The sequence below is a fragment of the Manis javanica genome, chromosome 4 (assembly GCF_040802235.1).
Source record: "Manis javanica isolate MJ-LG chromosome 4, MJ_LKY, whole genome shotgun sequence".
NCBI lineage: Eukaryota > Metazoa > Chordata > Mammalia > Pholidota > Manidae > Manis > Manis javanica.
The window spans coordinates 13,745,816-13,773,130 of NC_133159.1; the positions used below are offsets into that span (position 1 = coordinate 13,745,816).

The window sequence follows — 27,315 nt, forward strand, 5'->3', positions numbered from 1 at the left end:
GAAAAATAATATTGGAAATCTAATTTTGGTTGGATGAAAAAAAAGAGAACTCTGGTTTAGACCAAATAACAATCATCCGGCCCTATCAGAAATTTTGAAAATCCCATAACTGACCGTCGTACATGCATTAAACCATTGGTCTACTGACAAAATGATAGCATTCATGAACCAATATTGGTGGGGAAATATTAATAAGGCTGCAAAAAGTACCTACCTCACTTGTCCCACCTGTCCATATGGCTCCCAGACATTTTAAATTGCCCAGTGGGCAAAACAGGTGCAAAGCCTTTCCAAGATCCACAGCCACTTGCAAAGACAGCTAAAATACAGAACCAGTGACCTCCATGTCCCAGGCAGGCAGAGAGCCAATCCCAGTTTTTAGAGCATAAAACCGGAGAAGCAGGAAAAGCCAGAAGGCAACAGCTATCCCAAAAGAGGCAGTGGCAATGACAACGGGGCTAGATTTGGAAAGGGAGAGACGATGTGAAATTTTATCTCCCTCTCTCGGCTGGACGTTACTGAGGATGCCTGAGAGCTGTTTCTTTTTAAGTTTCACCCTTACAGGCTTCTGCCATTTTTTTCTGGGATCCTCTACAGGCCTCCCTGGTAACCATCAGAGTTTCCCTTAAGCTGTTGAAGAGAAACAATGTAGCAGTTGGATTTTACCCCAGTTTTAACAGTTTTAGGTACCCCAGTGATCTTTAATTTCTCATTAGCTTTTGCAATGAAGCCTTCAATTAAGCTCTTCTGGAATTTTTAAGACGGTTTTTAAGGGCACTTCTTATAGGGTTTTATCTAATTGGAACATGCCTCATAATGGCCGTGGTTATTCTAGGTTGTAATTCCCCTGAGGACTGGCAACAGTTTGGTAAGACCTTAGCTGCACATAACGTAATGCACATTTCTGTCCAGCCGTACCTGGATGCAAGTAACTCACACATCTGTCTTATCACAGGGTCTCCAGCCTGACAGTTACTAAGCAAAGCTCTCAGAACACAACAAACATAGTAAGATGTTGCTGTTTTTGCTAGATATTTGCAGCTTCCTGAACCATCGCATTTAGTACCGGAATGCAGTGTGCTTGACTCTTCAGAATTTAAAGATGATTTTCCCTTTTGGATTCTTCCAAATAAACCAATCAAGACAGGCATCCTTGTAGACGGTGGCTTTTCTGGTTGCATACACGAAAAAACATGAGCTTGGGCAAATTGGAAGTGCCCCATTTTGGCCATTTCAGAATGAGATCTCCTTTAGTAAAATTCTCCCACTTTCGGGGTCACTTGCAAGTCAATGCTGCAGAACTAGCAGGGGGCTGGTTGCTTAGTGCCCTGAGATTTTGGTTTAGAAGTCTGGTTTCCCAATCTGGTTCTGTGAAACAAAACAAGGGTTTAGGTATCATGGGTCAGTGTGCTGGTGTGCAAGCAGCACTCCCCGTGAAACTCTCTCTTTGATGTCTTGGTTTCTCCCTGCCAGTCTAAAATGACCGTGGGGCTTGGAGCACTGGGTGATCAATCCTTGGATCATGGTTCCCCGCATGAGCCAGTTACTTTGCTGTGCAGGGACTTCCCTATGGCACCACTGCAGGCGTGAGGATTAGACCTCTGATTGGAGCTGGGGTTCCTTTATCTTGGGCATCAGTGAGCCCTGTCACTCATTCAAATTTGGGTTTATCTCACTGAACTTGCTTAATAGACCTAAATCGAGATGGGAAAGCACAGACCAGTTTTTCCCTCCACTAGTTTTTGCTTTTTGTTTTTGATTTTTCTTCCCAGGGTCTTTCAACTGAGACTTTGCCCCCAGTATCTTTCAACCGGGTCTCTGGAATTCCCTTCCCCGTTACTTATGACAGGCGACCACTCAGGAGAGTGAAAACAACTACTAAATAAACTCAGGACTGTCAGCCAAAAAAAGCGGAGGTCAGAAGCCCAGGGAAGACTCACAGCCGCAGCTGGAACTTGGGAACCGGCTGGGCTCAAGGGTCCCTTGCCAGTACCCGGCTCCGGGTCCACCAGTTGTTCCAGGTGGTCTCAGGCAGTGTGTTCTGCATCCACGTGGGGCTGCCAAGAACTGCTGACTGAAATCAACATGACCGTTGTACTTAAGGAAAATGTTTTTTCAGTGACTTACTGGAGGACCATGGCCCAAGACCAGCCAATCCGCACGTTCCGATTAACTGCTCCACAGCCCCTTTGAGCACATCTTAAATACTTTTTTACAATAGGGGGTGGGTGCAGGGAAAAGGTTATGTCAATCAGTACCTCAGGGCCATGTGCTAAAGGAAAAGACAATGAAAACTCTTATGCCATCTATTAGTTTAAGATTGCTAATTTTTCTCCTTAAGGATTCTGCCGGGGACACAAGAACCAAGCCAGGTTTTCTTCTTTTGAGCATTCCAGGCTGGTTTTTCTCTGGTGATGGGTGAGGGGTGCAGGGCAGTGACTCTTGTGACACAGACACGAAAGGGTACCAGGCATCTGCACAGCACAGCAGCTGGACTGGTTGACTTGGGCCCCAGCAGTTTGCATGGCCCTTTGCCTGTGGGACCACCATGAGGAACCACAGAAATTCAGTTTATTTCACATACCTTAGAATGCCTCCATTATTTCATGTTCTCTTGGTCTACAAAGTCACTCCCTTTAAGATACTTCGGGGAATTTAAACAGAGAGGGGGATGGGAAAAGCAAACTACATTAAGTGCAAGGGTTAGAGATGATAAAAGACAAATCAGAATTGGTACTGGCTGCTTCTCTTCATCCTTGAAATAATCCCTGGTGGGGAGGGGGCAGCATGCATGGGGCGATGCCTCCCTGAATTTGGCCATTTACAAGAAAGAAACGAGAACACTGGAGAGTGTCAAACCCAGAGTCCTGGAAGGTGGCCTCTTACGGGCACTGTGAGGTGGTTACAGGAATTTGGGCTTTATGATTAACAGGACCTCAACTCCAAACCAGGCCATGCCAACTATTCAGCCTGTGATTTCTCAGGCCCTCAGTTCCCCTTCTGTAGCATGTGATAATAAATCCTGCTTTAACTACTTCCAAAGATTTTATTGTGAGATGCAAATATAACAGGTGGTATGAAATTTCCCTACTTTGTCACTAACTGGCTACTCTTCTTTAGTGTGTGTCCCTCAGTCCCCCTGTTCCTTCGCCAACGCTACCCTCAATTAAAAAAAAAGCACCATCAATTCTAAGACATTTCACTTTATTTAAAAGAAGCCAATATACAGGATATAAAGGGCATGATATTTACAACAGTACAGTAAACAGGTTGGTTTCCGGTAGGATCAGTAGTCTTTCAATGAGTAGAAACATCCCCCCACCCCGAACCCTTTCCCTTTACATTAGACCCAGCTGGCAGACAGACAGCAACAGTGGGGTGGGATGGGGCACGCGATAGAAAGTCTCTCTGGATGGGGCTAAAAATCAGGTCAGTGCTAAAATGTCCACAAAGGGGTCTTGGGGGGCAGGGTGCCTTTGCTTCATTTCTTTGAGGGCTTGACAGCAGGAATGGTAAGGGATTTTCCCAAGACCTACACACAATCCACCCTGAGCCCAGAAACCTTCCACCCATGGGAAATTCCCTTCCAGAGAGAATTTGCCTTTATTTACACCCACCTGGCTGCCTCCAGACTCCCCGCTCCAGAACCAGAGCTTGGTGTCTCAGGGAGGGGGACCCAGGTCTGTGGAAGCCCCCAGTACCCCAGTTCCTCATCCAGGGCCCTGGAGGGGCACATCACAGCCAGCAGCCCAGGCCTCGGCCTGGAGTAGGCACCGCCAGGGCTGGGCTATGGCACCTCTGGGCACTTCCAGTCTTGCTCCAGCTGCCCGACAACCTGGGATCCGGTAGGACCCAACCTCCAAGCAAGCCATGTGCCTCCTGAACCAGTGGTTCATAGCCACCCACATGCTGCTGTTTCTCAGTTCTCTCCCAGACACAGCTGACTTGAATGGATCTCAGCAAACCAGAGTTGGAGGAACAATCAGAACCCACCCTCCGACGTACAGCTTGTCCTGTCCTGAGTGCCCCCATCTCCTCCCCCCACCCACCCAATTCAGAATTCCCTGCTGCCCACCTGCTCCCACAAGCACCCCTCCAAGACTTCCAAGGACCAAGCTGGGGGGTCGGGGAACAGGGATGGGGATGGGTGGGTTGCACACTCTGCTGAAGCCGCTCAGGGGTGAGGATGAGCGGGCAGGGCGGCCAGGGAGCGACGGGGAGGCGCACTGATATATGAAATCCAGGAGCAACATGCATCTTGTCCACAGGAAAACGCTGGGTTCCCACCACTGCCTACCCTAGAGTACAAAACCTTTCCTTTCATAAAAATAGATGAGAGTCTCTTGCTTTATAAATAGATTACATTTAGCTTAAGTTACACCTTATAGTACCCCTACCCATGGCCCTCTCCCCCCATCCCAAGCCGTAGTGGTTTGATTGTCCGTAGGTCATCTGAGCTCCACCCCCAGAGCTAAGTCCATTGGGTCTGGCCCTTCAGAGACCTCAAGACATATTCCCACAGGAAAATAAAATGCATTTACTTGCCAAGGGCTTTTTTCCCAGTTCAGAGTCTCAGAGGAGTGAGTGAGTGATGGTGTGAGTGTGTGCGTGTACATGTGTGCGTGTGTCCCACAACCAGGGAGCCAAAAGGAAGCTGCTCTCCTTGCCCCTCCCCAATCCTCTTCTTATAAAACCCCCAAAAATAGGAGAGTGAGAGAGGGCAGCACAGGAGAGCCCATCTGAGAACAATTCTAAAATACCAATGTCAATATGACACTGGGCTTAGAAATAGGAAATTAAGTATTTACAGCTTTACAGAGGATGGACCAGTTCATCCCGACTGGTGCTGCCCCAGCGAGTGTTGGGGTCTTTCTTGGCAAGCTGTGGGCTCATGGCGAGGGGACAAGTTCTTTTGACTCACAAAAGAACTTGGTGGGGACAGGGGCAGCCAGGCCAGGACCCAGGACTCTGCTCAGGAAGCAGGTGGGTCATTCCCTTGCTGTCCCCTCAGACCCCCCGCCCCACCACCTGCCCCAAATCCTTGCTCCCCAGGGGAGAACAGCTATTAAAAACCAGCAGGAAGGAGCTTTTAGCCAGCCTCTGTCTTGGCTCCTGCCATTTACATACTCCATGGACAAGTTCAGAGGACCCCAGTCCCCAAAGATAATGTCCTATGTATAAGAGGGGGAGAGCAAAAATAATACCACTGGACACCAACTGCCACGGTCACCTTGGTTACCTGCAAATACACTGTTGCCTTACTGTCTTAACCCTAAATTTCGGTCTATCACCCTCCCACCACCTTAGAACAACCCAGGGCTGGGTTCCACTCTGCCTCCCAAACTGCACCATTCGATGCCTCCCGCAGCCCTGGACAGAGGAGGCCCATGGGGCCGTCCTGCAAACGGAAAATCTTTTAAGCAGCTGAGGTCCAAGCCTACTGGCTCTGATAACCTTTGGTTAAAATAAAACTAAAACTAAAACAATAACAATAATGACAATAATAATCAGGTATGTTTGAACCCTGTAACCCTTAGAACAAGAGTCGGTAAGGAGGAGGGGGAAAGGCGGTCTCTCCTCCGAAACCATGTCCCTCCACGTACCTACCACAGGACTGCTTGGCTAGTAAGAGACGCTGGGGACGGAGGCCTCTCAGCCAGACGGCCACAGGGAACCAGTAGGAAGTTCCCCCAACAATAACAACAAAAAGGAAAAACTCATAAAGGCCATCAACTTCTGATAAATAAAAAATTACATACCGTCACTAACACACTCTCCCTCTCTCTCTCTCTCCATATATATACATATACTGGATAAGTATTATGTACAATGGTTTCATGTCAACAAAACAAGTGGGGGAAATGGAAGAGAGAGAAGCCCTTACAGGTCACTGGCACCCCAAAGAGGAAAGACAGGGCCACCCACTCACTGGAAGCTAGAGCCCCTCCTCCAGACACAGACCCCAGGTGGTTAAGTTCTGGTTCTTGGGCACATTTTGCCTCTCTGACCTCCAGGGGCGCTTCTGGACCAACAAAAACAAAGCATGGCACCCACAGTAGTGGGTACGAACAAAACAACACCAAAATAATCAAAGCCCGCTGGTCTGACTCCAAGCTGAGATTTGGCGGGTGGCCTCAACGGGGTGCCCTTCAACAGGGGTCCACTGAAGTCTTGGGGAGGTACTGGCTCAGATTAACTCCCCGGCTGGTCGGTCAATCACGTGAATTATAGGAAGAGGTTTGCATATGTCCACGAGCAGAACAAGGCTGATTCTCACTCCAGCTCCGCTCCCACAGCCTCCAACCTGCCAGCAGCCCTTGCGGCTCCCCTCCTCTTCCCTTTCCAATGCCCGCCAGGGGCCAAACGGGCGGCGGGGCAGTGGAGAACCAAGATGGCAGCAGGCAGAACTAACCCAGCTCCACACCAGGCCCGGCCCCCTCCAGACTTTCTCACAGAGAAATTACAGATCTATAACCTCTTATTGTTGGCTGGAAAGGGGGCGAGAAACATCAAGTCGTCAGGGCAATAAAAGACCCCCCACCCCCCAACCCACAGAGGTCCCAAGAACGCAAGCGGTCAGGCGGGCCGAGGGCCTTGCAGGACCCAGGCCTCACCACCGACCAGGACAGGATGCCCTCTCCAGTCAGTGCGCACCCTCAGAGGCTGCAAGGGAGATCACCTTAGCCTCAGCCTCCCTCTCAGCTCCACCGGCAGCCAGGAGTCTGGGAGAAGGGCCTTCCTTCCACAACGATAAGGCAAGCTGCTTTTTGTTTGTTTTGTTTTTTGCATAGTAGTTTAAACACAGTGAGGCTCCGCTTTCCCCCACAGTGCCTTGTCCCTCCGCTTTGCCATTTGATCCAAAAAGAAAAGAAAAATTTGTTTTCCCTACCTCCTTCCACCTTTTCCCTCTTTTGATAAGAAAAACACTTGGGAGGCCCCCACCCAGGCCTGGCAAGGTTGCAAAGGCAAGCAGCTCCTTCCTGGGGGCGCAGTGGACCACCCCAAGCCCAGCTCAGTCAGCGGTGGCAGGAAGAGGAGGGGACGGCATAGCTCATGGCCAGTCAGAGGAGCAGGTGGGAGGGTAGAAGACCGCAAGTATACCATGCCAGGGGGGCCCCGCCCTCACCCTAGAGTTTTGTATAAAAACACCTGCTAGGAGTAATTCTTTGGAGCTCAAAGTGGCTCAGCTTCAGGGAAAAGGCACAGTTAACACTGCCTCGTCCGGACAGAAGTCTGCATTTGTAACGTGGAGAACAATAGAAATTGACAGCACCATTCCGTGGGTGGGTGGGTAGATGGAGAAGGGGCACTGGTTGGTGGGGGGTGGAAGGAAGGAAGGAGGGAAGGAAGGAAGGAAGGAAGCAGCGGTCCCTCGGGGCCTCCAGAGAGGGAGGCAGAGGAAGTCTACATGGTGAGGTCTGCAGCCCCATTCCAGGAAGCCTTCTCGGCCCCATGGGGAGGGAGGGGGTGCAGGGGCCCCATCACCAAGACCACCAGGCACAGGGGGTCTCAGTCATCAGCTGACCATGGGCTCCACATCCGCCTCACGCTCGAACTCATCCTGGATCTCGTCTGTACTTCCTGAGTCGCTGCTGGCCACGGAACTGGGGGATGGTGAATTCCTGGAAGGCACAAGAGAATGGGGGACGTTCAGAGGGCAGCCTGAGGACCCCTCAAAGGATTCGAGGAGCAGGAAAGACTGTAAGATCTAACCTCAGACTGGGAACCTGGCCTGAGATCCTGACTTGCTCTGCTTTCCTTAGAATCTTCTTAGAATTCACACGAGTTGAACGTGGCTCTCGAGAGGCCTTCTGGGACCCCTTACACCAGCCACTAATTGCTCTGGGTGCTGAGAGCTCCTTGGAAGCAGGAACCATGGATTGAGCTCAGTTCTTAACCTCTAACTGCCTAACACCGATTTGGGCACACAGCAGGTGCTCAGTAAACCCCAATTAGCTCAGAGCTCAAAGGGAGACCACACAAGATAGTGGTTAATAGTATGGGATCGAATTCCAACCCTATCACTGATGAGCTGGGGAGGCCTTGGGCAAGTTATTTAACTTTTCTAGGTGTATTCTTCTCCATCTCAACAGATATAACAACAGTGGGTTCTGGGGGATTCGATGAGCTTAGGTATAACACACTAAGCCTAGGTTCCCAAAGAGCTACTCCTTCCTCTTTTCCAGCCTGAACCACAGCCTACAGGAATATAGTCATAATAAGAGAAACAACTACAATGACCATATCGATGCGTTGCGCCAAGCATTCTACATGTATCATTGCATTGTATCATTAACATGTCTGTCTCCCCTAAAGGCTGAATGTTCCTTGAAGTCAGGGGCTCTGCCTTTGTTTGGGATCCCCCAGCAGAAAAGGGTCGGATGCATGTCGGTCTCGTGGGTTACAGACCCGGGTGGCCCTGGGCTGGAAGACTGGAAAGCTTCCTGTGGACAAATGTGAGCCCCACCAGCACAGTGGGTGGGAGTGCCCTGGCCACCTCCTTCACCTGCCATTTCAGCAGAAAGTGGGCATAAGCTCCATGGGGCAGGGGGCTGTGACTGTTCTGCTCACCACTCTATGCCCATGGCCTTGCACTAAGCAAGCCTTTGACAAGTAGCTGTGGCATCAGTGGGGCCAGGGCTGTTGAGGGAGTCACATGGGATTAGGTATGGAAGTCACCTAGCATGTGTGCACAGGTGAGTGGGTGGATGGTCAATGGGCAGGTGAAACGGGCCAGGCTGTAAGCTGCAGCCCCACAGATCCTCCCAAGGACCCAACCACTGATGCCTGGGGAGAACTGGGGCAGGTACCTGTCTGCTGAGCCTTTGATGAGCCGGCGGCAGGTCTCCATCTGCACGTCCAGGCCCCGTTTCATGCTGCACATCTCCATGTACTCGTGCAGATGTCGGTTCATGTCGCTCTTGGCCGTGGCCAGCTCCAGCTGAGAGGAACCAGAGTGGATAAAGGTGAGGCCAAGACACCCCGGAAGCAGGTTCCTCCGTGGTGGCAGCATTAAAGCCACCCCTGGACACCATGCCCTGGGAGCCCTCCCTCCTCTGCTCTTTGCAGGCCTCTAGACCAGCTTCTGCCAAAGTGGGAATGGTTGCTTAACAGCCATAGGGCAGCCTCCCCGAGCCTGGCCTGGTCTGCAACTCCACCCCGTCACACCTCTGCATTCCCTTATGCGGACCAGACTAGTCTCTCATGGTTACGACCCTTCTCCTCCACCAAATGATACAGCCCCTGGCGAAGGAGACCCCGGCCTTTCTTTCTCCAGCACAACACCGGCAACAACTCTCATTGCCAGAGTGGCCAGTGCCCAGGCTCTGGGGCAGAGGAGCTGGGCTTGGAGGCTGGTTCCTGGCTGGAGGCCTTGGGTAACTCACTCAGTCTCTCTTTACCTTATCCTCTCCTCTGTAAAACGGGGTGCACAGTCCCTACTGTAGAGGGCAGAGGCGCCCAGGTACCTCTAGGCACATACAGAGAGTATGCAGATACTAGGGGGCTGTACTTGTAAAGGGCTTACTCAGTGCCTAGTGTCAGTCCATGTCACTCAAATGTCAGCTTTGTTATTTTGGGATCACCATCCTGGTTGAATAACTTAAAAAAACTCTGGAACAGATAGGGGTCACTACCCCCATTTTACAGATGAGGAAACTGAGGCCCTATGAGGGGTATGACTTGCTCTCTGCCAGGCAAGGTCAGTAGGACTTCCGAGCCCCGATCTTGTGCCTGTCCCACTCTACCAGCCCCTGCCCAGGGGTCTCGACCATTGCACAGAGCTTCTCTGGGGGCTCTAGCACCCAAGCCCTCACCTCTATCTGGCCTATCGTCTCCTGGTACTCCTTGTCTCTCGTCTTGAAGAAGGATTCAGTCTCATGGATCAAGTTGCCCAAGTTTTCCTCTTGCTGAGGAAACAAAACAAAGGGGACAATTTAGCTGGGCAACGGGGGCTGCTGGGAAAAAATGGGAAGAGAGATCCTTGAAAGGCAGTGCCCCCGTTCCCCATGCCCCAGCCTCTGGGAAGCGGGGCCCTGGGCTCACCTCTCCCTGTAGGTCGATGGTGGGATTACAGTTGGTGAAGTCCTCCCAGAGCAGCAGCGTGTCTTCATTCTCCTCCCAGGTCAGGCTGTCACAGTCGTCATCAAAATCAAAGGTCTCCCGCCTGTGGGGATGACACCGTACGGCACAAGTGAACAGAAGCCAGGCTCCAGGGGCCCAGATGGGAGAGAAACAGGGGCGCTGCCCCAGCGGGCATGCTCCCATAAGGTGGCCTGCCAAAAAAGACGGGGGAGGTGGCCAAAGGGGACATGGGCCTTATCAGTGGAGTTTATCTCTTAAAATGCAAAATGTACTTACACACTATTTATGCAATTTAAAATGCATCTTTTTTAAGACACCAGGCTTCAATTAATGGAGATGAAAGATATTTTCCTCCCAAGTCCAAACTTGTAATTTTTATTCAACAGTTCATTTCTTGGCCCCTACTTTAGCAGGGGCACTTATATAACCTTTTCCATAACTCAGAAAGGGTAACATTATTTATTCCCATTTTACAGATGAGGGAATCACAGTTCAGAAAGAATAACTCACTTGTCCAAAGTCACACTTGTAGCCTGTAACAGCAACTGGGGCTGAAAGCCAGATGTTTCTACTTCCTACAGCTTTTTCCTCTCATCAAACATCACAGGCACCTATTATGTGCTGGGCATGGAACTGGCCACTGAGCACATATTAAAATGCAATTCATCCCATCCTCACAACAATCCTATAAGGTGAGCATGACTATTATTCCCATTTTACAGGTGAGGAAACAGAGGCTCAGAGGAATTAGGTGTACTTCTAGACAGATACATGCTGGAAATTAGGTTTGAATTCAAAGCCTGAGTAATTTCAGGGCTTCCTTATTCACGAGAACTGGAGTAGGGTGACCAGCCATATGGGTCTGCCTAGGACTGAGGGGTATCTGGAGATGCACCAGTTACCCCAACTGGAAGGAACCTTAGGAATCACTCAGCCCAACATGTCCATTTTTCGGATGGGAAGGCTGATGCCTTGCAGGAGTCAGAGCACCTGAGCCAGTTAAACATCCACAGAGGAGGACTGATTCCCAAGTCCCCAGGTTTGCATCCTAGGGCTCTCCCCATTGCCTACACACCCTCCCTCAATGCCTTCTAGGGTCCTCCGGGGCAGTGCTCCCAAACTTCCCACAATGGACCAGGCTGGGGGCTGCTGGGCAGGGCCCAAGAATTTCTGGTAAAAAGCTACCTAGAGCACCGTTGGAGCCAGGTTTCCCACCAAAGAGCGGTCCGTGCCAGCACCAGAAGGTGGCTCCCTGAGTCCAGGGACTAGAGCTGGGGCCAGGGCTGCAGGGGGCGGGGCTGCCGGCCTGGAGGAGCTCCAGAGGAGCCCCCGGGGCCCACGGTCACCACGCTGCATACCCGACTGCTGACTTCACTTCCTCCCCAGTGTCTGGGAACTGAAGGACACCCCGGCTAAGGCATGGAGAGCCAGAAAGGACAGGAAGATGGACTTGAGAAAGGGGTCTGAAGAGGGTCTGCACTCCCCACAGATCTGGAGGGCGGGCTGGAGGAGTGGGGCTGGCCACAGTGCACAGGAAGTAGCAAATTCTTCCCCTTTTCCTTGGTCCGAAGCCCAAGGAACAGATTTTGATCAAAACAAAACAGCACTGACACGGGTACACTATTCAAAGACTTCAGTGGCACTGCTGGGGGGCAGCCTGCTTGGGTCTCAGCCCACAGTGGGGGAGATGTCAGTGGGAGGGGGCCAAGGCCCTGCCTAGGGTGGGGTCAGCATGGCCTTTGCTAGAACTGCAAGGATGGAGGGGTGATCAGAGGATTTTTAAATTTTAACTTAGGCAACTTTACAACCAGATAAATCTAACTGGGTACTGAGCCGAGATCTGAACTGCCAACACTCTGCTGCCCATTTTTGCAGCATTTGAAAGTTCCTTGCTCCACATAGGAGCACTGCTGCTGGAGCCCCCAGACTCAGCTATCGGGGCTGTCTTGCTGCTCACCCCATTCCTGAGCAGCCTAATGAATCCTTGGAGACTTTATGAAAACAGGGACGATTTCTTCAAAGAAGCCCTTTAATGCAAGCGAACCAGCCTGGGTCTGTGGGGCGTACAATCTCTGAGGCTCAGGATGCTCAAAGCAACCTTCAGAAAACCTAAACCCAACCAAGGGTTCTCTTCCAAAGCTCCCCTTGTCAGCAACAGAGCTTTGGGGGAAAGCGGTGTCAGAAGTTAAATCAAGAGTCTAAGGAGTCTCCTTACCACCCTCCAACAGCAAACCCACAAAGCACAGCCCCTTCTCAGTTCTGTTTCAAGGGAACGGCAAGCATAGGGTAGTGCAGGCACAGCCAGCCCTGCCCAGTCCAACTCTCATCTCCCTTACAAATCACCTGGCCCAGCTGCAAAGTGGCCAGGGTGGGGAAGGTGAGGCTCGAGGGCAGAGGGGGGACATCTCTTCCAAGCGTGAAGACAGCTGGTTGGAGACAGAGATGGACTGAGAGCTGGGGGCCCAGCTCTGTTCCAACTCCTCACTCACCCCTCTGGGGGCCTCGATTTCTGCATTTGCACTTGGAAGGGGCTTGGTGGAGTGATCTTGCAACTTGTAACGCTAAGGCAGCTCCAGAGATCTGAGGAAGCATTAGGAGAGGCCCAAGCCTCAGCTTCTGAAGTGAGTCTGCATCAGAGGCATCTGCTGAAAGGAGCGTTCCCTCTCGGGAGAGGTTCTGCGAGGCTTTGTGATGGTCCTTAGAGCCCAGGGCCCAAACCCGGCCCTGCTATTGGAAACCCAGGACTCTGGGCACAGACATCAGGCCAGAAAGCCTGCTCGGCCTTGAAACTCTGATGCCAGGGAGGTAGGGGGATTGGAGACCTGGAGAAAATATGAGTTCTCAGGTCTCAGGTGCCCAACTGTGAGGGATTCCAGAGAGAGCAGGTGAAAGCCGGCCAGTGGGGAAAGGTGGACCCCAGAGACCCAGTCCCAGCCCCACCCTTTGACTCCAGGCCCTCTGGCCAGTTGTCCCGTGCTGGCTCTGCCCCTCCCCAGCCCCACTTTAGGACACTCAGTGGATTAGCCTTAAAGATGGATCGGGACTGAGAATATGGCACTGGCTAGGCCAAGGCCACAGAGCATCCCGGCTGCAGGGGTGAGGTTCTAGGAAACCAGCTTTCTTTAGGGGCAGGGGAGGTCAGCCCTGATTGGTAGCTCATGCCAATTTCCCACCATGGCAGAGTTTAAGCTGCCAGTGTGCCATCACTGAACTGGGGTGAGCAGACATGCTTACAGTCAGCTTTCACGAGCTGGTACAGCCGGCTCCAGCCCACCATTGCCCATATCCTGCACTAGACTCTGCCTCGAAGCCAGGCAGCCCCTCCTAGTAAAAAAACACAGGCAGACAAGCCTAGCTCTGATTCCAGCTCTGCCACATCTTAGTGGAGTGCCCTCCACCAAGTTGTTTCCCCTCTCTGAGCCTCAGTATCCTCATCTACAAAAGGGGAATGTTAAACCTACCTCCTACATTGATCGAAGTCAGTGAAATGACCTCGTAGAGCACCGTGCAGATGGAGGAGCCCTCCCCCCACCAGCATGGCGGGCCCCAGCGTGTGGATCAGCTCAGCCACCCCACCACATGGACAACTAGTGAGAGCACGTCTAAGGCTTGATCAAGACTAGCACACAAGTAAGACCACAGCTACCATTTGTCTCTTTCTAAAAATGTGAAACTCCCCATATTGTATATGTTGAGAATGAATCCAAATCCTTTCAGAGCCCAATGCCGGTCAAACAAAACACATCTGTGGGCTACTTTCAGCTCCAACCGCCAGTTCGTCACCCCTGCCCTAGCCGTCTGGGGAGGGAATGGAGAGGTCCCCCCTGTGCTGGGCAGCAGAGGTACTCACAGCTGGTTAAACATGCGTTTCATCTCGTCTGTTATATTCATGGAGCCCACTTCATCATCAGAGAACCGGTTCACTTCCCCATCCTGCTCGGAGATGTCATCGTCTGGAGCCACCTTACGCTCTTTCTTTTTGGGGACCACCTGACCCAGAAAGGAAGAGATCAAGGTTAACTGGGAGGTTCTTCTGGGACAGACGGTGGGGTGGTCTGGGAAAGGAGCCGGCCTCCCATAGAATGGATGGAGTGTGGCTGGGGCCAGCCACTGCCAGGAAAGATGAACAGCTCCTCTAAGAAGCAGGCAGTGTTAGCAGGAAGCATGATGGGGGCGACATGCAGGTGGACGACACAGACAGCCTGGACCCTTTCCTGCCCTGGTGGCTGGACTGGCTCAACTCGCTAGAAGGAGCCTCATGATTTGGGGGAAGCAGCAGGCCAGACTGGGGCCAGAGTCACCTGAAATGTCTCCGGGCCAGCCAGAGAGAAGGAGAACCCCTCACAGAGGCCTAGCTGCTCACATGCAAAGGCGACAGGCAGGTGGCCCAAGGTCACCAGGCTCCCTCCACTTCAAGCAGGCAAGACATGAGCAAACCAGACAGAGGCTGAAATGGTCCCCAGTGCTTTCCACAGAGGTGGACAAAGGGCTCCAGGGAAGCCCAGCTCTTAGCCAGCTATACCCAAAGTCACACGCTTACAGCAACAACACACTGTATTGCCCTGGGCTCAAGCAAAAGCCAAACCACAACCCCAAATTCAAGAAGCAGCCTTCAGAGAATGACATGTGCCCTTCAGGCAGCCGGACAAGTCCCCAAGCTCTCTCCAGAGAACAGCGGCCAGTGCTGACCCATTGCCTTCTCAGGACACTCGCACACTGGGGGGGGTTGGGAATTGAGAGACTCTTCAGGGGAATGAAGAATAGTGAGAGGCTGACAGCAACTCTTTCGGAATTCTGAGCTCATCTGCCAAGGCTCAGGCCGGCTCACCCAGCGCTCCCACAGCCTGGCTGGCTCTCCCCGACCTTGGTGACGGCGCCTAGTTCTGGTACACGGAGGCAGGAAGTGGGGCAGTGGACCCAGAGTGGGCCAGCTGGTGGACTGAGCCCTGGAGGGTCAGGAGACCTGAGTTCTAGTCCCAGCTCTGCCATTTCCTTCCTTGAGCCCATCACATGACCCCCTCGGGTCTGAAGCCGTCAGCCCTGACGATGGAGTCAGATGAACCTAAGAGTCTGCGAGCCCTGATTCGGTTTCCCTGGTGAGTTGGGTAAACCCTATCTCTGGGGAACAGGGAGTGGGCAAGATGTGAGGGAAACAGGGGTTGGCCAGGCAGGGTTGGAGGCCGCTCCGGGAGGGTGGCAGTGGCAGGTGGGAGTGGTGGCTGGTGAGCAGGGTGGCCCTATTCACCTGGAAGATCTTGGACACGTCTTCCGAGTTCCGCTGCTGTGCGACATCGCACAGCTTGGCAGTGATATCGATTCGGCGGCAGATGTCCATGTCCACCTTCATGGCCTTTTCTTGGATCTTTGTGTCCAGGTCTGTCATGGGCTGCAGGGAGGACAGCAGGGGGTTACATGAGCAGGGGATGGAGCTAGCCAGGGGCCAGGGGAGTCGCTCCCGGGCTCCTGCTGAGCAGAGGGGTGGGCCCCCGAATATGAGGGGAGCCTTGAGCTTTTCCTGGGCCTGAAGGGCTGGCCGGTGCTGCTCCAGCTGGGGAAGGGGGTGGAGGGGCCACGGGACCTAAAGGCTTTGGTGCCGAGTGGACAACACACAGCTGTGTTTGCAGTCTCCCTAAGGGCTGGAAGGCCTCTTCTTGGCAGACATGTCAGTGTTAATGTTTTTAGAGCAAAGATAAAAAAGACAAGGCCTACTGGCAAGCCTTCCTTTCTTCCCCACCCCTCACGCCCCACCTGCCCTGACCCAGGGGCCTTCCAAGGCGGCGCTCTCTCCGGAATTCCTCCCTCAGCTGACAGCAGGGTCACCTAGGGTGAGGGGTCCCCTTGACCCCAGTGAGGGGAAGCCAGGTGGCTTCCCCCTGGAGCCCCTGGAGCTTCCTCCAGCCTCAGCCAGCTTCACATATCAGGCTGTCACCCATGTTTGGGCTCCTCCTCCTTCCTGGCAGCTCTCCCCACACACAGCCCACCGCTCGAAGGTGGCAGGAAACCTGGGTCCCCAGCAGGAAGGAGGCCTTTGCTGCCAACACCTTCCCCCACCCACAGTTACTCAGAGGGGCTCCAGCTGTCAGAAGGACACACACATTGGTCTTTCCCAACTTCATAAAGCAACCCTGCTCAAGGCTGCTGGCCTGGGGAGCCTCTCAGGCTGACAAAGACCAGACCTGGGGGTTCCCTCAGCCTGCCATGGGCTCCACACGGTGCCCCGACACAGGGGCTACGGCTACCACCCGCCCTCTTCAAGGCGAGCTGGGAAGGAGTGGAGCAAACACACAGGCATCAGAGGAGCCCTGAGGAGGGCGGGATGGGTTAAGCGGCAGATTAATGCATCTCTACTCAGACCAAGGGAAGCGGAAGTGGGGAGGGGATGGGAGGAGGGCGCCTGGTCTGCGATGCATCCGTCACCCTCACGGGTCAAACGCAGCCAGCCAGGACTCTAACTAGAAGCCGAGCTCTGGAGCCTCGGAGTGAATGAAGCATCTTGCATGATGGGTGTTGGGGGGAGATCAGGATGCCTGAGGTCAGCAGCTGGTAGCACTTACATCACTCATGAGCCCCTTAAACACCACCAGCTCAGCCTTGAGTCTCTCGATCTTCTCGTTCATCTCCTCCTGAATGGCTTCGGCCTCCTGCGCAGCCTACAGAGGATGGAGATGGGGAAGCGTTTAGGGGGGCCAGGCACCCTGATAGGTAGAAGGGACTAGATCCCTGGACACCTGACATCTAACCAGGCTGGGCACCTGAGTGTCAGGGAAGGGGTGCCAAGGACCTCATCCTAGCCTGGCTTCCCGCTGAGCCCTGCTCACTGCAAGGCTCAGCTGAAAACACTTCTCAAAGGTACATTTATTGTAGGAAAAAGAGCAGTTTAATGTAACAAATGATCCCCATAGGTTAAAGTATTAGGTCGATCCATGGGAAATTGCTGATAGCTGACCACCTCTGATCACAAAAATGGCAACATCACATGTCCACCTAACTGAGTGTCCACATCGAGAATATAGGTATGTTTGCACAGAAAAGACTAGAAGGTGGCACACAAGTTTATCAACCGTAGAGGGGTAGAACTGGAAGTAAGTTTTATTTTCTTCTCTGTGCTCTTCTGAATTTTCCAAATATTTGACCATGAACCTGTTATGTTTATAAAATAAGAAGAGCTTCTGTTATGAAAGGGAGGGGGAACATTCACTCTTTTCTTTCTACATACTGACATTTTAATCCGTCTCTAATGTTCTTAGAAGATTGATGCTTTAAAGATCACAAAGGAATTAAAACTGGAAGAACCATGCCTTCTCTTGGGGTTGCTACTTTTGTGCCCATTTTCCTGAGAGTAAAACAGAGGCTGAAGACATGAAGTTTGCTGCCCGGTGCATACTGCAGGCAGATGAGTAGCAGAGCGCAGAACACATGGAGCCAGATCAGGCAGGGAACGTTCTCATACCTGTCACAGAGAGCCTGCTAAGCCCGGAAGCCCACCGGGCACATGCCCACCTGCCCTCTCCAAGGCATTCAGCCCCCAAATAGTTCCTGCAAGCGGGGGGGGAGGGGGGCAAGGGGCTTAGAGACTACCTAGCCCAAGCCTCAGGTGGAGAGAAAGAGGTGGGAGAGGAGAGCCATGAGCCCAAGATCACCCAGCAAGTATAAAGGCAGTGCCCAGATGTGGACTCAGGCTTCCCAATTCCTGTGCCTGAGCTTTTCTGCAACACCGTGCTGCTCCCTTCCCAGCTCTGAAGGCCTCCTGGCTCCATCAAGAAGAAGCTGAGGAGCTGACACAGAGTAGGACTGTGCTGGGAACTGTCCCTGGCTTTGCCCTGTGAAGACTGTACCCTTGGCCACACGGTTTACCAGCAAAACCCTTCTGGTCAGGACCTCAGAGGGCTCTTACCTCCTGTAGCGTGTCCACCATGGTCTGCAGGTTCATGCGCTTGGCAAGCTCCTCCTCCCACCTGCAAAAGCCAAGAACGGGTAGTCAGAGGGTGGCCTTCCCATGCCAATCCGGCCCTCCGACACAATGCCTGTCCCTAGACTGGGCAGGGAAGGGGCAGGAAGAGCCCATCACTGTTTGCCCTCTAGGAGCTCCCAGTCTAAGGTGGGGTGGGGGCGGAGGACAGCCAGGTTGACAGTTAACTGTAACAGCAGGTGGCGGTGGTAAGTGCTGCTTCCAGGCATGAGCACAGCACCATGGACGACGGCAGGAGGGAGGGCCATCCTCCTTCACGCAAACCGTAAAGGGCTCCTGCCATTGCCGACTACACGGTGCTGAGGCTGGCGCCCAGGAGCCAGGCTGCAGCCAGCACCACACTCAGGCTCCTTTGCCCCCACAAGAAACAAACTTTTACTGTGCAACCTCTGCCGTCCTGGAGCCTACGGGTCCTACAGCATACCCTAACCAGAAATTTCCTACATACTAATACTATCTCTCTCTTACAGATGAGGAAACTGAGGCTCAGAGAGGTTAAATGTCTTCCCCAGAGACACATAGCTAGTTAATGGCTGGGGCTGGAATTCAAACCCAGGTCTGTTTCATCACATTGAAACAGAGAGCAATGAATACTGCTCTTACTTATGGAGCACTTATTATGTGTTAGGCCTTGTTCCAGGGGCTTTATGCATTTCATCTCATTCATGCGGGTGTTGGTGAAGCTGGACAGGAAGGACAGAGGGCAGAAGGCACAGGGGGCTCACAGCATTCCCCAAATTAACTAGAAGTAGGGTAGGATAATAGTTATGATCACCACAACAATACTGGCTCAGCCTAACCATGGGCTTACTTTGTGCTAGGCACCATTCTGCATGGCATCGCTCAATCCTCGTAATGACCCTCCTGCACAGTGCCACCACTATCCCATGCTATAGGTGAGGGAAGCAAGGCACAGGGTCAGGTACCTGAGGTCAGGGCGAGGACAGGGGGAGCGGGGCCCAAAGCCAGGCTGAGGCTTCAGACGGAACACCCATAAGCCTGCCAGGCTCCTGCAGACCTGGGTCCCTCAGAGCCCTAGCCTGGCTCCCCACTGGGGTCCCCCTACTCCCCCAGGGAAGCCAGGACAGGTTCCTTCCCTCCCTCTGACCTGGGACATATAGACAGCTTCTGTCTTTCCTCACCCCATACCAAGCTCCCTACATGGCCTCAGAGCAGGCAAGTCTGGAAGCCTTTTAGAATGCTGTCGGGGCCGGCTAAAAATAGGCCAGAGGGGAGGAATGGATCAAGAGTGAGTTACGTCACCAGCTTTTAGAAACAAGAGAAAACGGATACTGTTTGCACACACAGAGGAAAATTCCTCCCCTCTCCCACACGAGACGAGATGGCCCTGGCCAGGGCTCCTGGAGGACACACACACTCCCAAGCTCCCTGTCCTCTTCACCAGCCACTGGCATTGGTGGCCTGGCCCAGATCTGCTGTGGGCTGCAGGGCCCAGGACCTACTGGGCAGCCCGGCTGGGGCTGGGCTCCTGCTGGGGATGAAGGACACAGAGGAAGCTAAGGGGCAGAGCGAGAACTTAAAGGTCTAACCCAGGTGGGACCATCTTGCTGAACACCCTCATTGTACAAAGAGGGAAACTGAGGCCCAGAGTATACAGGGAATTTGCCCAGGGCCACCCAGTACATCAGGGGCAAAGCCAGGAGTCCAGATGCTGGCCCAAGGTGGGGCACAGGAATCCAGGTGGAAGTTCACAGGCCACTCTCCTGCTCTCCCCCAGCACTATGGGGCATCTGGGGCTCCCCTCAAGAGAGGCCAAGGCTCAGAGCACGCGTCCCAAGCTGAATCATCTCTCCTGGCCACATGCTCTGAGGGGGGTGGGGGACTTGATTCCAAGCTGCTAGGCAGCACAGTTGCAAGGGAGGGCCCAGGGGTGGCACTGGCTGCAGCTGGCCTCACTCCTGCGTCTTACTGGCAAAAGCGGGAGCAGCAGGAAGGGGGCAGTGGGAGTAAAGCTGCAGGCACCAGGGGCATCACACACCCCCATTTCCCAGCTCTGGGGATGAAGCCTGGCACTCTCCCACTTCTCTTTTAAGTAGCCTTTTCATGGGGAAGGTGGGGCAAGGGCCAGCAGACTCATTGGATAGATGGAGAAAACGAGGCCCAGAGAAGGAAAGCAACCTGCCCCCAGTCAGCCCAGAGGGAGAACACAAGCCTTGTCTTTGGACGTCAGATGCACGAGCAACAGAAGCAGCCACTGATGGCCGAGCAGTCCCACGCCCTGGGCTCAGAGCCCTGCACACCCGTCTCACCAGCTTTCACGGGCGTTACTAACCATTTTGAATAAAGACTTGCCCCCAAAACCAATTTTGCAGATGAGAAAACAGGCCTGGCGAGGTGAGGTAACCACTCTGAGGTCACACAGCTAATAAGCAGGAACGGAACCTGAGCCTGGCCCACGCTCTAAAGCAGCAAGTCTCCAACTGTGATGTGCATGGACTCACCCGGGGATCTTGTTCATGTGCAGACCCGATTCAGCAGGCCTGGGGTGGGGCGGACACGCCACATTTCTAACAAGTGCCCCTGCAGATGGCACTTTGAGTGGCCCCATGCCTCACTAGGGTTTCTAAGCTGCACCCCAGCTGATGAATTACACAAATGATTTCATGGGCCTCTTATTTCCAAAGCCGGGCTGGGTGGGCAGTCGGCTCACCTGCTCCCAGAAGACCCAGGGCAGAGCCGGGCATGTTGATAGCAGCTGGCTTGACAGACCAAATCCACTGCCCATGCTGATGTGCCTCCCAGGCACGGTGGGAAAACCTGGCTCTGCTAGCTCCGAGGTTGATAGTGCACGAAAGCTTTGCCCTTCAGCTGCTCTGGCTGCCTAGGGCAGAAAGACCTGGACGATGTCCTTAGGGTATCCCAGATGCCCCACACTCACTGCAACTCAGACAGGTGGGGAAAGGCACACAGCTTGTGGGTTCTAAAATGTCAGCACCTGTTTCCCAGGCAGTCTCCTCCCCTGACCTGGACCTGCCCACAGGAGTAAGCTTTCGGCAGGACAGGTGTTACAGTCAGAGGGCCCAGCATAAGCAAAGATGAGCAGCAGGCAGGCCAGGAAGTAGCCAGTTGACACTGAGAAGGGGACATACCTACTATGGGTCAGGAGTTAGCGGGTGTCATGTCCCTTAAACTTTTACTGTCCCAATTCTCATGCCCATGGCCCAGCCCATCACTGAGCAAAGCAGTTCACACAGCGGACTGTGAAGCTACAGAGAAACCCCCTGCCCATCTTACAGGTCAGAAAATGAAGGCTCAGAGCACAGAGACACCTCCAGCCAGGGCCAAGACTACTGAACCACTCCCAGCCTCCACTGCCCACCATGACCCAATAGTTCATAACACTTCCACATTCTCTCTTAAGGTGTTAGGGAAGGAAGAGGAGGGAACGTTATTGGCCACCTTCTGGGTGGTGTTCACCCTGTGAGCATTCAGACACACTTAACGTTTCAATATCACTTACCCAGCCCCAACGATCACCCTCATTTTGCAGATGAGGAAACAGGCTCAGAGGTAACTCAATTCCCCTTCCCCTCCCTCCTCAGCCTCCTGAAATCCTATTCATTCTACAGGCTCAGCTCAGATGTCATCTTGTTCCCAAGCCTGCGCAGCCTCTTCAATTGTTTTCCCTCGTTGAGCTCCGGCTTGAGGAAGCCAGCCCTTAGGACGCCATCTCCCTGGGCCATTTCATCATGCATGGCTGTCACCCAAAGAGTCAGGCAGATGCCAGGGACAGGAAGGGACCACCCCCCAACTTCTCCGCCTCCAAAAAGTGCTCAGGCCCTAGCCCCAGATCTGGCTGGTGCCTGACCACGGAGGACTGCTACCCGCCCTCCGGCCCCCGCCTGCAGACACCCTCCCGCAACAGGCTCACAGCACGTCAGCTCCTCCAAGCGCTCTCACTCCACGATGCTCAGAGCAGCCTCTGAAGCAGACAGGAGAGATCATGACGGCAAGGAAGAGGATGATAATACTAACAGAGCAGCTAACAGGACCCACTGCTCAATGATGCGTCGGGCATCCCTCTTAGGCACATTTACAGAAGTTTCACAGGAACCTCTAGGTAGAATTATTATCTCCGTTGCTGATGAGGAAGCTGAACTCCAAATCCATTGCCCAAGATCACACAGCTGGGAAGGTGGGGTTTCTATTGCACAGGGGAAATAACACTCAGAATCTCCCAAAGTGGAAGCTGAAAGGACCAGAGTTCACTCAGCCCAAACCTCTGGGTGCACAGATAAGGAAACTGAGGCCCAGGGTCATGCAGGGAGTTCATGTGCGCTCCACTCACCCAGCCCAGGCTAGAGCTCACGGGGAAGGAGGCAGAGGGATGCGAGTCTGAACCCCGGCTCTGCTTCCCCCCAGCATCTGCCTCCATCTCTGAGCCTGGGTCTCTCCACCTGTAAATGAGACAGAATGTGGGCCCAACGATGCTCAAGAAAAAACATTCTGTTCCTACACTCCCTGTAAGTTACGCGACTGGCCCCCAGCCACACAGTTCTGGCTTCACCTCAGGGCACATCTCCTGGCCCCAGCCCCGCCTACTGTCCCCCAGCCACTCCAATCCATCCAGTGACCAGTGTTCAAATCCTGCCACCGCCTGGAGGCTTTACCTTGTGATCCCAAGAGGGAAGGAGGTGGCACACAGCATCCCAGGAGACCCTGGGCTGATCCACATGGCGGCAGGGACAGGGCACTGCACCAGGGTGACGGCAGCCCCAAAGGGCCTCCGTGCCAATATGGAGGACAGGCAGGGGCTCAGACTGCGGAGGCCACGTGTCGGGAAGCTGGATGTGTGTGTGCAAGGCAGCACGGCAAAGCCCTCCAGCACCCGTCTCAGGAGGTCTCACACACCCTTGCCCTGGCCATGGGTGAGATGCCTGTCATAGGTAAGAAAAGGGGCACAGAGGAGGGGCCCTCATACAAGTCACCAGAGGAGTTGGCTCTAAAGCTGGGTCCCCAGCCCCCACCCCAGTCCACAGAACTGGTCATAATTACCATTACTATGCTCACAGCTATACTTCCTGCACCTAAAACTACCCTCACTTGGTAAGGAGTCAAATAGTGGGTATGTAGATTTGTTTAATGAAGAATGAATGAATGAATGAATGAATGAATGAACGAACCAACGAACCAACGAATCCAAGCTGTACTCACGCCTCTAGCATCCCCTCCTCTCACCCCTTCCCCATCCAGAGCCCCTTCTGCTGGAACATTCTCCACGTGTACGGCCCCAGCCTGGGAGATCCTGGCAATTAAATTCCCAGAAGGAGCTCAGCCCCAACCACTCGGCTCCAGGGAAAGGCCAGCCTGGGGATGGGGGGTGGGGAGGGGAGGGACAGCCAGGCCAGGGCAGGAAGTGGGCAGAGAGAGACCTTCCCTCTCCTACTCCCCACAGCCCTCCAGGACCAGACGGGAGGTGGGGAATCAGGCCAAAGAAGGCAGGGAGAGGAAATGACTCCATAAAATGATACTGCTGAGGGGATCTGGGGCCTCGGCCACTCTTGAAGCAGAACAAGCAGAGCCACATGCGGGAGGCTTGTGGCCAGGAGGGGGAGGTGACAGCACCCACCCCAGCCAGATGTGGTCTTCCTGCATTCCTGAGGAGCCACTGCGGCAACCAACCACGTGGAGGACGGGAAGTTTCAGTCTCAAAGGCCACGGAGGGGAGGGGGTGGCAGCTTCTCCAGCAGCCCCCGCCCCCAGCCAACACTCAGGGCCAGTGACTCCCCCTCCCCCATCAGCTCACGATGACACACAGACGCCAGGAAAGGGGCCGACAAAGCCTGCCCTACGGAGGGACAGACGGAAAGCCAGGCTGCAGTCACTGGCAGAGGCACTGACTCACAGATTTTTCACTTCCTGTGCCGCCACAGAAAGAGGCTCCCCAGCTCCAGAGGAAAGTGGGTGCAGCCCCAGCAAAACAATTAAGGCTCCAGGGACAGCCCTGGGGCTTCTGGGGAGAAGGTCCTGGAGACTCCTGGGGGACAAGAGACTGGGTTTGAATCCTAGCCCTGTCACTTCCTAGCTGTGTGACCTTGGACAAGTCAGTTACCCTCTCTGGGCCTCAGTTTCCCCATCTGTGAGATGGGAAGCACACCACCCCATTTGAGGGTGGTTGTGAGAGCTACATGAGATGGGTGGTCTGGGTGAAACACCCAGTCCCACCCCTGGCACACAGCCGGCAATGAACGTTCAGTGGCTCAATTTGAGTGCGGAGGTTGGCTCCAGCCCCCAGGCCTCAGAGCACTGGGCGGGTGCTCTGAAATGTTCCACACCTTTCCAGGGAGGGCAGACAGCCGGCACGCCCCAGCTAACTCACTCAGGTGATAGGAAGCAAGCTCAGGTGAGGCTGAGCAGAAACTGTCAGTGGAAAACTTCATTCTGGGCCAAGCATGGGCCTGGCCTCTGGCGTAGGGCAGATGGCAGATGGCAGAGGGCAATTTCCACCATTGCAGCATGGCCGGGGGCACCCTGGGGCCCTTCTGCCCACCTGTCCTCCTGGGCTCTGTGCTGGCCCTGGCTTCTGCGGGAGCTCAGCCACAGATGCCCAGAGGCACTGCTCCCCTTCTGCTGTGGACAGCACCGTGGCCAGGGCATCACTGCAGAGCTGGGGCAGAGCTGGGGTCCAGACTGGCAGGTTCTTCTCTAGACCAAGACCTGGGCTGGAAGATGAAGATGCCAGCAGAGAGGCAGAGTAGGGGGCCCCTTTCCTCAAATGCAGTTTCACAGAAGCCAGGGGGTAACAGATCTGAGTGGGCACTCCAGCCGGGCCCAAGCTGCAAGTGAAGACACGAGCTGCCCACCCCCTTAGCTTCTGCTGAGCCCCCTTAGAGAGATTAGAAATCACAACTGAGTCAACTTCCTCATTCCACACCGCCTGTCTAATGTCACAAACAATTCACACTTGTGGCACAAAAAATACAGGAGCAAAAAGGGCAGTGGGAGTGGGTGGAGCTGGGAACACATGTGAGACCCCACCCCTCTGAGGGAGGTCCTCCTCCCAGCAGCCAAAGGCGGAAACACGTGGAGTCCCTCCCCTCCAGACTTCCTTCTCTCCTTTGATCCACCCTGAGCATGTCTTCTCTCCAGTGAAAGGAGGGTCGGTCCCTAGCCTGCTACGACAGAACGACAGAACGGAGGCCCCCCATCCCCTGAGCCCTGCTCTTGCAGGTCCCTCCTGGCACCACATCACCCACCCTCCTCCCTGTGCACCAAGCCCCTGAGCTTGGGGAGGGGATGCCTCACAGATGTGCCCAGCAGAGGCCCGGCTGCCCAGCCGCACTCCACTGCTCAAAAGGAAACACAAATTAAATGCCAACTGATTGTCTCCACAGAGAAGGTATTAATTTAATGTGAACACTTAACCAGGGCAGCCGATTCCATTACAGGCAGGCAGTAATGGGCCAGGCAGGCCAGAGCACAGGCTGTAAGCTGGATGGACTGGGTTTGAGCAGCCACCACATCCAGTGTGCACTCCAACCCAGCATGCTGCCACCACACACACGCGCTCGCACACTCACACACAGCCTGCACTCAGCGGAAACATCAGCCCCCTCCAGGGATCCCAGCAGATGAGGTCTGAGTGAAGCTACTCAGCAGGTGGGCAGGGGTCTAATTCCCAGGCGAGCGCCCTGCGGAGGACAGGGCTCTGGGCTAGATCCTGGCTTGAGTCCTGGGCTGTCACTGATTCAAAGAGAGTCCTCTCCTCTGCCTGGGCCTCAGTCTCCCCATCTATAATTGATCTCTAAGAGTCCCTCCGCATGTGATATTTGCAGCACCACTTGCAGAGCCTGGATGTGGCCCTTCCTTGGTACCAGGAAGAGGTGACAGCCTCAGGGATGTCAACTCCATCCTGAGCTACCTAGGTATTGGCATCAGCCTCCTGCCAGTGTCCGACCAGTAGGTGACAAGCTCGGCAGGTTGGCCATATGCACTGGTTCAGTTCGTGCACACATTCTGTCCACAGTCGACTCCTCAGGTGCTGCGAGCTGCTCAGCCTCAGAATCAGAGATGACAGGAGTCTCTCTCAACCCCACAAAGAAGGGCAGGCAAAGAGCTGTCTGCCACAGCATGACCCTGACAGGCCCACTTACCACTAGCTAGGAACCGCAGCCTCCTCTCTGTAAAGTGAGGGTAGCAGTCCTGCCTTGTTGGGGCCATAGGTTAAATAAGCTCAAGGGAAGGCGCACAGGCCCCCTTGGTGACCTTGGCCACTGTTCTCACTGACACTGCCATTGCACTGCCAGCAAACCCTCCAAATGTCCTGCTTCTGCCCCCCTCCCCCCCACCCCCAGACATGCCTGGAGAATGAATGGGCACATGCTCAGCCCTCTGAGGTCTAGCCCGACAAGGACCACCATCATAGCAGGTGAAATCAAGGCAGGAAAGGCCCTGCCAGCCAAAGCCTGGATGGTCTTACGGAACACCCCTGGCAGGCACAAGGCATTTAGGCGCATTCTGGGCCCAGAGAAGCCTCTGGTCACCTGTCCCCCTGCCAGTCCGAGGTTTTGACTGTTTATTATATGAGTCACCTGTTCCAATTCCTTGGTGTCCACATTTACCCAGGTTCCCAGCACCCCTCCCACTTGGGTGTCAGTTACTCAAGACACCTTCGGAGACCCAGCAGATCTGTGGCTGCCTATAATTCAGAGCTGTCTGCAGGGCAGCACCCTCCTTCCAGTGCCTCTGTCTAGAAGCCACACTCCCCTCAAACCAGGCCACTCTGAAAAGGAAAGTGACTCTATGCGCACCTCATGGCAAGGAGGAACATGCGTTCCAAATTGCTGGCCCACCACAAATTGCTTCTGGAGCACCATTTCCAACCTCTTCCAGGCCTGTTACACCTTCATGACCCCCAGGGAGCCCATCGTGACTTCCCCAGGATGACTCAGTATGGCCACCCTGGTGTTTCAGACCTGGAGCATACCTTGCTCGTGGCATCGGGATACTATAAGTTTTCACTTTTCTGCCTCTCCCATTGGGATCTGCTCTCCTAGAAGAAAGGGAGGACTTGCATTTACTGTAAAATGCTTATTACATTCTAGTCCAGTCACTACTCCCACCATAGCTCTGTGAACCAGTTGTCTTCATTCCCACTTTATAGATGAGAGAACTGAGGCTCAGATGCAGTAACAGGCTCCAGGTCAAGCCCAGGTCCATCTGACTCCCAAGGGCAAGTGGTAAGAGTGTCTCTTCAGCTCCATAAACCCCATTCTCTACCATGTCCCCCAGCACACTAGTCA

At 53.9% G+C, this 27,315-nt stretch overlaps 1 protein-coding gene across 2 annotated transcripts in view; it reads right to left on the reverse strand.

Annotated features, from left to right (window-relative positions):
- Positions 1 to 3,187: 3,187 nt before the first annotated feature.
- The window catches only part of IFFO2 (intermediate filament family orphan 2), a 46,423-nt gene continuing 22,295 nt past the window's right edge, over positions 3,188 to 27,315 (reverse strand). The window contains exons 2-9 of one of the 2 annotated variants that reach the window (XM_017650073.3): positions 17,978 to 18,038; positions 16,638 to 16,733; positions 15,329 to 15,469; positions 13,934 to 14,073; positions 10,045 to 10,165; positions 9,816 to 9,908; positions 8,811 to 8,941; positions 3,188 to 7,622 (exon numbers count right to left, since the gene is read on the reverse strand). In XM_017650073.3, the coding sequence (XP_017505562.3) occupies positions 7,517 to 7,622; positions 8,811 to 8,941; positions 9,816 to 9,908; positions 10,045 to 10,165; positions 13,934 to 14,073; positions 15,329 to 15,469; positions 16,638 to 16,733; positions 17,978 to 18,038 (889 nt within the window). In that variant the 3' untranslated portion in view covers positions 3,188 to 7,516. The remainder of the gene's footprint in view (positions 7,623 to 8,810; positions 8,942 to 9,815; positions 9,909 to 10,044; positions 10,166 to 13,933; positions 14,074 to 15,328; positions 15,470 to 16,637; positions 16,734 to 17,977; positions 18,039 to 27,315) is intronic. The other variant, XM_036999815.2, reaches the window with a different exon arrangement.